The 12,168-nt window shown below is 43.3% G+C and overlaps 1 protein-coding gene across 1 annotated transcript in view; it reads left to right on the top strand.

Annotated features, from left to right (window-relative positions):
• Window positions 1-12,168, top strand: part of LOC137318247 (AP-2 complex subunit beta-like) — a gene marked incomplete at its 5' end in the record, with an annotated part of 64,164 nt that overhangs the window by 29,615 nt on the left and 22,381 nt on the right. Inside the window, one exon of the mRNA XM_067981176.1 lies at window positions 4,462-4,616. Coding sequence (XP_067837277.1) covers window positions 4,462-4,616 — 155 coding nt within the window. The remainder of the gene's footprint in view (window positions 1-4,461; window positions 4,617-12,168) is intronic.

Here is a 12,168-nt window from a genome sequence, read left to right as displayed (position 1 = left end):
CTGAGTGAAGTTACCAGTTCAACGCTGAATTGTTTGCTGCTTGTGTGTTGGCCCGAGACTATTAGCAATTGGGCAGAAAGTACCAAAAATCTGTTTCACAAAGAACCCTTTCACCCAGCGGCGGGGGGGGGGAACATTTATCACATCAATCTGGGCTTGATTCAAAACCAATTTCCAGAGATGAAATGTTTCTGAGCCCCCACCGCTGTACCACCAAGTCCCAGAGAGGTGGATTTGTTTTTTTTCTGCCTCATTCTGAAAACTAGCTTCACTTTCACAGTTTAAACCCAACAATTTAATTATTGCAAGTGGGAACTTCAAAGTGACCTCTGCGGTATAGGTTCACTTGTCATTCACCATGTCTAAATAGTGTGAAGTGACAATAAGAGCAAACAGGATGCTGGATTATATTGCCAGGTCAGTTGTATTCAAATCCCCAAAACTCTCAGATTGCTGAGTACTGCTTACAATTCTGCCTGAGAGGCAATACAGAGAACAGTAACAAGGCTTATCCCAGTGTCAGAGAAATTAGTGGTATGTTTCGATGAGCTTAGGGCTCTTCAACCTTAATGCCTTAGATGAGGCCATGTGCAGGTATATAACGACAGAAACAACTTACATTTATGAAAACACCTTTATTGTAGAAAAAAATGTCCCAAGGTGCTTGAAAGAGGTAGAAAGCAGCAGACATCTAGTCTAGTGGAGGAATAGAGGAAGTGGCTTGTTAAATAGGTAGAAAGGGGAGATGGGGACGTTTTTGGGGAAAGAGTTTCAAAGGGTTGTGCTCAATCATTTGAAGGTCTGCCACCAGAAACGAGGAAGGGGGGATGCACAGATGATCAGAGATGGAGAACTGGAGGGGATGTAAGGGTTTTGTAGGTTACAGAGGTAGGGTGGAACGAGGCCATGGAGGAACTCGATGAGGATTTTAAGTTCAGTTAAATTAGTTTGTCAGTGAGGACAGAAGTGGTGGCGGGATAGGATATGGGTGGCAGAATTTCGGACAAGTTGGACTTCGTGGAGGGTAGAGAGTGGAGAAGGAGAGCATTGGACAAATTGAGTCTGGAGAGGATGAAGGTGTGCATAAGGGCTTTTGCCAGTGGTGAGAATGAGATGGGGCGGAGGCAGATGGTGTGAGGGTGGAAATAAATGTTTTTGATAATGGGTAAGATACAGGTTTTGATGCTCAGCTCTGTCAAACAGGATGCTGAGATTATAGACAAGTCTGGATCAGCCTGAGCTGAGCATCTAGGGAAAAGGATGGAGTCAGTACCAAAGGAGCTGAATTTTTGGCGGGGGGGGGGGGGGGTCAAAAATGATGGCTTTGGTCTTCCCAGTGTTCATCTGGAGGAAATCTGGCTCTTCTACAAGTTAATGTTGGAAATGGGGGAGATTGTGGTGTTGAGGGAAGTGGTAGAGAGGTAAAGCTGTGTATGATCAGCATACCTTTTGAAAGTTGACCCTGTGGCTGTGGATGATGCAGCTGAGAGGTATCATGTAGATGAGGGGGCCAAGGATAGATCATTGGGGAATTTCAGAGACTGGAGATGCCATGGCTGCATTAACTGGTAGGAGGGGAACCAAACAATGATCGTCCCACAAAAGAGAGGCGGTGGATAAGGATGGCATGATTGGCCGTTTCAGTTATTGCAGAGAGATCTGGGAGAACGAGGGGAAATAATGAGCCGTAGTCACAGAGGAGGGATTTAAGTCGCATCCCAGTAATTGAGAGAGTTCTGTTGCTACGAGTCAGACAAAATGTCCGAACATCTGAGACTTTTTTTTCCGATTCTTGTGATTACCATAACTTCAAAGTGATATTTACACAAGATTGCATGTCCCACAGGACAAAAGTTCTATTTTTGTCACACTCCAGTTTTCTTTATACAGTATGCTGCTTGTACATTTATACACATGGGTCTCTGAAATGACAGCAGGGCTGTGATACCTTGGTTAAAATGGCAGCGTGTATTGTGAAACAAAGTGCTTAAATCTGCAATACACCAGATAACTAGAAGTAGCTCAGAACATAACTGAATAGGTTTAATGCATCCACAGCACGCTCACAGTCAATTGCAGGATAGCTGGAGTGGTTAAGGGTGAAGGAAAGATGAAAACCAAGCAGGAGAGGTTTGTATTAAATTGCAATAGAGCTGGAAGATATGAAGGAGAATTTAAATATATTTGGGATGGCATCATAGAAGCACTATCTGCCATAACCTGTGATGTTGACATAACTTCTAATGATCATGGTTTTACTAAGAAATGTAGTCTTGCTACCCAGTTCATGTCACAATTTAAGTACAGGAACGCTTGATTTCACACCAACCATTTGTCACTTATTGTAACAGCCAAAATGCCAGTGTGTTTTCTAAAAAAAAACGTAGATTTGAGCATAATCGTGTTGTACAGCAGCCACATTTCCATGATAGGTGTTGCAAGTATCAGGATTTCAAAAGGGAATGAGAACTGAAGTATTTAATCCATTGGCATTATGCCATAGTACACTAATACACTATGTTGTGAGCTCTTAGGACAAAGGTTCTCTTCCTCTGCCTTTCTGATCTCAGCTGAAATACTGAGAGCGCAGAGTTCAGCTGTACCCTCCAAGTAGGGAAGAGGAATAGAGTCAACTCTGGCTTCTGCCACACCTTGTATTGAACGGTGCAAAAACTGGCAGATGCCTAGGAGCTTATTCAAGTAATAGTGCACGGCAAGTCTTTTTTCAAATGGGGCATTTATGTTTTTTGGATTTGCTTTAGCATGAAGGTTCAATTTAAAGATGCTTCGTTAGTATGTAGGTTCAAATTATTATAAGTCCTACATCTGTCACACTCTAATACACTTTCAAAATGCCACTCTTTGTTATAGATGCAAAATAATCTTCTAAAAATAGAAAAGAAAGACGGTCATTGCCCTGGAGCCTAAAATTTACGGTTGCGTCTACTGCCACCGCTAAGCACACTCTGGTATTGCCACCGACAGGATGTGGGAGGACAATACTCACCCAATCCTTTGTCTGGTATATGTAATTTGAAACAGTCTGCACAGTCTGCAGCAGAGTAATTCAAGTTCTCTTGAATGTGTAATTTGATCCAGTGATTGTCAGGCAGGCTAGAGTTCAGACAAGGCACAGTGCTAACATGACTGATTTCCGAGAACGCACAGCGCTGACGCTTGCGAGTTCAGGGAGGAAGCTGTGAGGCCATGGAGGGATTTCAACATGAGAATTTTAAAATCAAGGTGTTGATGGACCGGGAGCCAATGTAGGTCAGCGGTAATGGGTGAACGAGACTTGTTGCAAGTTAGGATACGGGCAGCAGAGTTTTGGATGGGCTCAAGTATATTGAGGGTGGAAGATGGGAGGCCGGCCAGGAGAGCATTGGAATAGTCAAGTCTAGAGGTAACAAAGGCATGGATGAGGGTTTCAGCAGCAGATGAGCTGAGACAGGGACAGGGACGCGCGATGTTAGAGGTGGAAGTAGGTGATCTTGGTGACGGAGCAGATATGTGGTTGGAAGCTCATCTCAGGGTCAAATAGGACGCTAAGGTTGCGAATGGTCTAGTTAGGCCCAGACAGTGGCCAGGGGGAGGGATGGAGTCGGTGATTAGGGAACAGAGTTTGTGGTGGGGACCCCACAAGAAGAAAAAAGGGGAAATAGAAGCGATGGGCTCGGGTCTGGAGCGGCAGCCAAAACACCCGTGTAAATGGACACAGGGAAACTCAAGTTACATAGGTGTGGTTACATAGCAAGATTAGGATAGATATTTCCTGGTAATAAACAGGGAATAGAGAGGAGACAATAGGAGGGAATCCAAAGTTAAAGTCAGAGGTCCCATAGTGGGATAAGGTTAACGTGGATAGGGTGGAGTCAGCTTGGAGCTTCAACAAACTGATGTCCAGGTTCAGAGACAGGTGTGGAGGACAAGCCAATAGGTCACCTCCAATTCCATGTGCTCTCATTTTTGTTAACTATCATCTTATGTGGAAACTTGTGGAATGCTATCAGCATGATCTGATTTAACAACTCCCACCAAATAAGATGGCCTACAGTGCACACGCGTGGTTGGTGGCCTACAGTGCACACGCGTGGTTGGTGGCCTACAGTGCACACGCGTGGTTGGTGGCCTACAGTGCACATGCGTGGTTGGTGGCCTACAGTGCACACGCGTGGTTGGTGGCCTACAGTGCACACGCGTGGCCCAACACACTCTGGGCCCGAGTGCATACGCTAGTCCCTGGCACTAGTCACAGTGAAAATTTACACACCATTACTCCTGCCTTTTAACTGACCCCAAGAACTTAGAATCCTCTACAATTACCTCAATTGCCTGATTATACCACTGCTCCACAGGGAGTCCCTGACCAACGGCCAATCAACAATGATCAGTCGAGAAAAGAAAGGTTAGCCAGTGAAATCCCTTCTGTGCTCACCGGTGTAATGTCATTTCTCTTTCCAGACATGGTGTCCAATAAATTGCAGAATAGCAACGTGTTCACCATCGCAAAGCGGAATGTGGAGGGGCAGGACATGTTGTACCAATCCTTGAAGCTGACCAATGGGATCTGGATGCTGGCCGAACTGCGCATTCAACCTGGAAACCCCAACTACACGGTAAGAGTGTGCATTGCAGACGAGAGATTATTATTAGGTAACAATGTACCTAAAGTAGGGATCTAAAATCCAGAATACTCAGGGTGGGATAAGGGCTCCACAGTTGGCTTCAGTGCCTCTGGGCTGGAGAGAGGAAATTAGCTACGATTCGTGCACCTCATCATTCCCCAGTAACCCCTTGCTGGAAAGTTGAGTGAAGGCAGGGATTTAGCTTGGATGTGATGGCTCCCAAGATTGAATAGCATGCTAAGACACTCCACCTCTAGATCTGAACATGAAAAATGGCCACTTGTGTGCAACGTTTTAGAAAGTGGCCAGACACTCATTGAAACGCACCCAAACACAAGGAAGAAAATTGCAGGGGTGGGGTGGGGGGTGGTTGTTGATGGTGGAAACGTGCCCTGTACTGAAGTTGTACCTCACTCATTTATCTTTGCCTAATTGTCTACCTCGATGGTGAAGGAATTTGGCCCATAATGGATTTTCTTGTGAGTTGCTACAGTTTCCTCAATGTCAAATACACTCAGTTCAGGCCTGCTGAGAATCAGATACCACACACAAACACATCCAATGTGTAACAGTGATAATGAACAAGGGCATGTGCATTTATTCCCATTACAAAATACTGAAGGATCACCTTTTATTTTTCCTCTGCACTAAATGGAACTTGTTCATTATTTTCTAATTACTTAATTCACTTAACCATTATGGCAATGTGCTGTGGAGATCAGTAATAAAGTACTCATGGTTTTTCATTTTCAGTTAAGTGTCATTGAGAGGATACATTAGTGAGCAGTTAAAGAATACACTATAAATGATTGTGGGTTCAACTCCCACTCCAGAGACTTGAGTACATACTCTAGGCTGACACTCCAGTACAGCACTGAGGGGAGTGCTGCACTGTTGGAGATGCCATCTTTCAGATGAGACGTTAAACTGAGTCTGACCTCTCAGGATGTATAAGATCCCATGGTACTATTTCGAAGAGAGCAGGGGTGTTCTCTCTGGTGACCTGGCCAATATTTATCCGTCAGCCAACATCACTAAAACAAATTTTCTGGTCATTATCTCATTGCTGTTTGTGGGATCTTGCTGTGTGCAAATTGGCTGCCGCATTTCCTACATTACAACAGTGACTACACCAAAAGTACTTCATTGGATGTAAAGTGCTTTGGGGCGACCTGAGATCGTGAAAGGTGCTATATAAATGCAAGTCTTTCTTATACCAATGACTACCAGTTTGACATTTTTTCCATTTCTCACTCCAGCTATTCTACGGTCCATCTGAAATTGCCAATTAATACCAAATTAAGAGCCGTTTTGCACTGTAGCCCTAGAATGCTATTCTCTCCACTTTATGAGCACATTCTTGAAGTTGTGCAGGGTAATCCGATGAGATTATTTATGGGACTTTATCGTGATATTGTAAAATTCACAGAGATTAACAAATTATTAATTTCAGGCATAATCGAAAGGGATCCCCCCGAGCAGGGGAGTGCTCCAGGTACTTCATAATCTATTACACAGTTCTAGACCTCAGGGTTTTGAACAGGTTCCTCATGTAGGAAAGGATCAGTATGGGTAACAATATGTCCGATTATGGAATGGTGTGCCCAGGGGATGTCATAGACCAAAAGATGCCTTTTTCTATGTCACTACATAGGAGCATCAATAAAAGTTCCTGCTTCAAAGGGAAAAGTTATTCATACAAAGTTCTGTAATTTGACTTCTCCTCAGCAGTCGAGGCTTTTACCTCGAGTAAAGAGGTAAAACAGTCTATTTGTAGCTGCAGTCATCTCAAGAGGCAGCGCCTTCACATTTATCAGTACCTGCATGATTGACTCATCTGAGTCCCTTGCTTGGCCAACAGATAACTCCATAGAGTTCAGGACCTGAGATAATTGAGAATTCTGGACCATAGCATGCAAAACCTAGTATTCCAAACTACCCAGCAGAAAGTCTTTCTGCTTCTAGACTGGTTCCCAGTAGTAAAAGATTTGACGTCCCCTGGCATCCCCTTGGCAAATGCGGACATGGATCTTGCCCAATATCTAACCGGGATAGACAACATCAGGGCAGACTCTACGGCCTCGTGATTCATCCTCATGGAAGATCCATCTGGGGAGACGGACTTGTTTGAATTCAGTTTTGGGCACCAAACTTCGGGAAAGATATATTGCCCTTGAAAGGGGTACAGAGCAGATTCACCAGAATGATACCAGGGCTTAACATGAGTTCAGGTTGCATAAACTTGGTTTGTATTCCCTTGAGTTTAGAAGGTGGAGGGGTGATCTAATTGAAGTGTTTAAGATGATAAAGGGATTGGATAATGTAGATTCAGAGAAACTATTTCCTCTGGTAGGGGAATCCAGGACAAGATGACACAATCTTAAAATTAGAGCTAGGCCATTTAGGAGTGAAATCAGGAAGCACTTTTTCACACAAATGGTGGTTGAAATCTTGAACTCGCTCTCCAAAAGGCCGTGGATGCAGAGGGTCAATTGAAATTTTCAAGATTGAGATCGATAGATTTTTGTTGAATAAGGATATCAAGGGATATGGAACCAAGTCAGTCATGATCTAATAGAATGACGGGATAGACACAAGGGGCTGATTAGCCTTCCTGTTCCTGTTCCTGTCAGTGAACTGGCTGGACGGTTTCCCCAATGCAGGAGGCAAAGATTTCTAGATTAATTTCCTCCATTCTCCCAAATTTTATGTACAATAAAAAAGATGCAGGAAGAGTGAAAGTTATCTTGTCCAGTGGCCTTACCAAACTGTGGATCTCAATGAGCTGGGGTGGGGGGGAGAAAATGATCAAACTCAAAAACCTTGCAATTGAGGGCCTGGTGATTGAAAGGCAGCAACTGTGAGAACAGGGTTTCCCAACTTTGGACACTGTGATCAGTTCCTGATGGATGTCTTCTAACAATACAATGATACAAAGTGGAAGAAGTTTTGTGCAATGGCATTCCACAAAATGCTATTTCATATGATGCATTTGTTCAGTTGCATTTTATAAATAGAGTTCATATTATGGCCTGTTCATGTTTGGTTTATTAGCAGACCATTCGGTGTCCTCTTTCATGCAATCTATTTGGAAATCATGTCCACTTCACTGCTTCCCAGTTGGGACCTTAATTTAGTTCTTCACTACTCAATGTACCAACTATTCAATCCTCTTGGATTGAGTGGACTTAAGTTTCTTACATGGAAAACTACAGTGTTAGCTTTAGTTTCAACTCCAAGTTAATGAATTGCAAGTGCCTATTGTAGACCAATCATATCTAATTTGACATTCTGATCAAGTAGGTCCCTAGAATCACCCAGTTCCTACCAAACATTGCTTCCCTTATTCATTTAGGTTGATATTGTTCTCCCATTGTTTTACCTACCACCACATGAATCGAAAGTGGACAGTCATTTCCACTATGTAGATGGTCTAGATGCTTCAAGTTACTACGGGCATCATATGAAGCAGCTTTGGAAGCCTCGATTGTCTCGATTCCTACGGCTAACTGATGGACAAACAATAGGTAGCTAAGGGGGTGATTGAATGTATTCTGCACTGCTACTATCTGACAGGGAGGAGGCCGGGTAAAAGTCAGTTTACCAGTTTATGGTTTAACCTGCTCACCTCTGCATCTGCTTCCGATTAATAGTATTTGCAAAGCTGTTATTGAAATGATCCTCACATTTTAATCATTACTGTAGATTTGACTGCTGTACCCAAAGTCTGTCTTCACAACTAATGGTACAGCTTCTCTGCAGGGGCCTGTCCCCCTCATCTCTCCAAATTATACTACTGTTGCATGTTCCTATAGTGTGTGTGGATGCTTAAATGAAGAAAGACTGCCTACCTTATAAAGCTGTCTTCATTCTTCAAATTATGTGCACGATCCAAAAATCACAATCCTAGGTGTAGGTTTCAAGGTTAGGAGAATAGTAATGGTTCTAGTTTAAGTTTAACTTCAACTTCAGGCCAGAATCAACTGGGGCAATGGCACAGAGTCCTGGGGATTTATATGATGTGGGATGAGGAGGGAACAACGTGTGGCAATGCCTATCTACAATGTCATGACAACACTTTTGTGTGCCTGCAAAGCACATGATGTCTCAGAATCAATCGAGTCAAGGTTTACTCTTACAGAATAGATTCTATAAGGTGGACCATCTATCTTGCTCACTGGTGAAAGGTGTTTGCATTTCACAATCAGTGACATTGGAGTTAAATGTAGTGTAGCATTATACCACCCAACAATGAGTCCAAATCAGAACCTCAGAAAAATCTGTGACTTTTTCCATTTATCATTGAGTGAGATTGCCAAATTAGAAACAATATCAAGAGTAAAATGCCTTGAGGAGGAAAAAAAGCATAGGAATGAGTTTGAATTGGTTGCAGTCCTTATTGAATAGACTGACCGATGTGAATAAGAGGAACATCTTATCCGTCTGACTGATTAAAAAGGAAATGGATGAATGTCAGGTAAGAGTTCACCTGTATATGATTTAAAAAAGAGACTAGGGAAGGAGCTAGGCTTCTACATAGCTGCCACTCGTGTCACTGCTGTACATCTTCTGGAATAATAACCAGGAGAGCGCCAGGGAACCTCAGGCTTTCATTTCCATGATACAAGACCATGCTACCCTGAAGGTAGCAGGACAGGGTAGTTAAGGTGTTTAAAAAGCATACAGGATACTTTATTAGCCGAGGCATAGAATATAAGAGCAGGGAGGTTATACTAGAACTGTATGAAACAAGGGTTAGGCCACAGCTTGAGTACTGCGTACAGTTCTGGTCACCACATTACAGGAAAGAGGTGATTGCACTAGAGAGGGTACAGAGTAGATTTACGAGGATGTTGCCAGGGCTGGAGAATTTTAGCTATGAGAAAAGATTGGACAGGCTGGGGTTGTTTTCTTTGGAACAAAGGAGGCTGAGGGGAGATTTAATTGATGTATATAAAATTATGGCAGGACTGGATAGAGTGGATAGGGAGAATCTATTTCCCTTAGCAGAGGGGTCAGTGACTGGGGGCATAGATTTAAAGTAATTGGTAGAAGGATTAGAGGGGAACTGAGGAGAATTTTTTTCACCCAGAGGGTGGTGGAGGTCTGGAGCTCACTGCCTGAAAGGGTGGTAGAGGCAGAAACCCTCAACTCATTTAAAAAGTACTTGGATGTGCACCTGAAGTGCCGTAACCCATAGGGCTACAGAACAAGTGCTGGAAAGTGGGATTAAGCTGGATCGCTCTTATTTTGGCCGGTACGGACACGATGGGCTGAATGGCCTCCTTCTGTGCCATAAATCTTTGAATCTCTACAAATCATACTCTATGCCAGGAAGTCAAACTTGACAAGTAAAAAAAAAATTGCTTCAGATTTAAAATTAGGCTCTGTAATCGGTTGATGGTATCGTGCTTCTCTGTGCAGCCGTGAACCTTTTCTGCAGGAGATACCAATAGCTCAGTTGAAGGGGGGGAAGTTCTCATGTAGTCAATGCTTTGTAGAGTGAATTTTGTGGCTTTGTGCCCCAGCATATGTGAAGTGTAACAGGAGCAGACTTAAAATTCAGAGCAGACTGAAGTGGCCATTTAGAGTTTATTTCCGAAGACTCGTGCAATTTTGGAAACTTCCCATTAGCCCCCTTATATAAAAAAAAAAGCTGCTCGCATGGAGTATCCATTTGCAATGTTCTGCCTTGCCACACACACACACACACACACACACACACACACACACACACACTTATTGAATGTCGCTGTACATATAGTTGGTATCCTGCTATATTTTTCCTCTCTGTAAAGCACATTTTGTTTTTCTGCAACTGGTGACCTGTTATAAAATACTACCCAACATCCAATTCATAGCACTTTACTTGCTGCCTCATTGTTTCTTTTAAAACAAAGGAAGAAGGGAGAACTGGGTGGTACAATGCGGTTAGACACTGGTCTTCAACCTCTGGGAGCTCTGCTCAATCCAGCTGAGACTGACGAGATGAAAATCTCCTCCATCTGTTGGCTGGCAAGGTCCAGTTTCTAGTGGGCATGAGGCTACAGAACTAAACTATCCCTAGTTTGGCACTGTGGCAATATCACTCCAAGAAGCAGTGTGGGAAATGGTCAGATTTGTGCAGTGTGGGGCACTCTTCCAAGGTACATTGTTAGTGTAGAGAAGAAGGAGCTTTGCTGTGTGTCAGGTTGTGTTATACCTGACCTGGGAGTGCTTGATGCTGGGTGATTGAAATAGGAAGAGCTCCATTCCCCTGCAGTAACATCCCTCACCTAGCTGAGCACGTTTAGAAAAAAAACAGAAAGCTTTTCTCTATTTTAGGAGTGGTTAATGGTTTCCCCTATGCCTCAGATGGTTAAAGTAGTGATTAGCAATAAGCAATACAGACCAGGAAGCTCCCAGATCCAATCCCCAGTATGTGCTGAGTTACCTGATTTGAACAGGCATCATGATTGGGGTGCTATAAATGGCAACAGGTGGTTTATGAGGGTAAACCAGCAAGGATTCCTGCTTTTGATCGATATCCAGTAACCCCTGATGAAGTTAGGGGTGGATTGGGTCAGATTTAGCAGTGATGTCCCCTATTGTTGAATAGCCTGCAGGCACTCACTAACTTGACTCGTATTTAAGGCCCTGCAGGGTGACTAGCATCTCCAACAAGGGGTTAATGCCTTCCGATAAGGGCAAAATTGTCAAAGAAGCAAGAGGATAAAAATGCTGCTTAGAATCTTTGTTCTTTGGCTGGCCTTGGCAGCTTGGGTGTTAATTATGTGCTGAATTTATGCAGTTGAGTGGTGTCTATGTGCTTGTGTTACCTGGTGGTAGTGAGGGAGAAGAATGTGGCTGTGTTCCAAGGCTGTGTAGGGAGGCCTGTCTGACCCTGACTTCAGTACAAGGACTCACCTTGGGCTTCCCAGGGTCCCAGCTCTTCGTGTCAAAACTTAATGAGAAAAACTAAAACTGATCATCCTCATCACAGACCCTTTCATATCCTGGATAGAGGCGTAAAATGGTTCCCTCCAGTTGATTGAAATGATTGCCATAGTATTTAGGAAGGAACGTAGCAACAGGAGTAGGCCATTCTGCCTCTAGAGCCTGTTCCGACATTCAATTAGATCATGACTGATCTGTATCTTAACTCCATCCGCCTGCCTTGGTTCCGTAGTTCTTAATACCCTTGCCTAACAAAAATCTATCAATCTCAATTTTCAATTGACCCCCCCCAGCCTCAACAGCTTTTTGGGGGGAGAGTGTTCCAGATTTCCACTACCCTTTGTGTGAAGAAGTGCTTCCTGACATCAGCTCTGAACAGCCAAGCTCTAATTGTAAGATTACCCCCTTATTCTGGATTCTCCCACCAAGGAAATAGGGTAGATAGAGAGAAACTATCAAATCCTTTAATCACCTTAAACACCTCAATTATATCACCCCTTAATCTTCTACTCGAGGGAATACAAAATTTCACCTATATGGATGAAAATTATTAGACCATTAAAAGTGAATTTGAGATCAAATTTAACTCCAGTCTCTTTTTTTAAAA

The sequence above is a fragment of the Heptranchias perlo genome, unplaced genomic scaffold (assembly GCF_035084215.1).
Source record: "Heptranchias perlo isolate sHepPer1 unplaced genomic scaffold, sHepPer1.hap1 HAP1_SCAFFOLD_682, whole genome shotgun sequence".
Classification (NCBI taxonomy): Eukaryota; Metazoa; Chordata; class Chondrichthyes; order Hexanchiformes; family Hexanchidae; genus Heptranchias; species Heptranchias perlo.
This window is presented reverse-complemented; position numbering and strand designations above follow the sequence as displayed.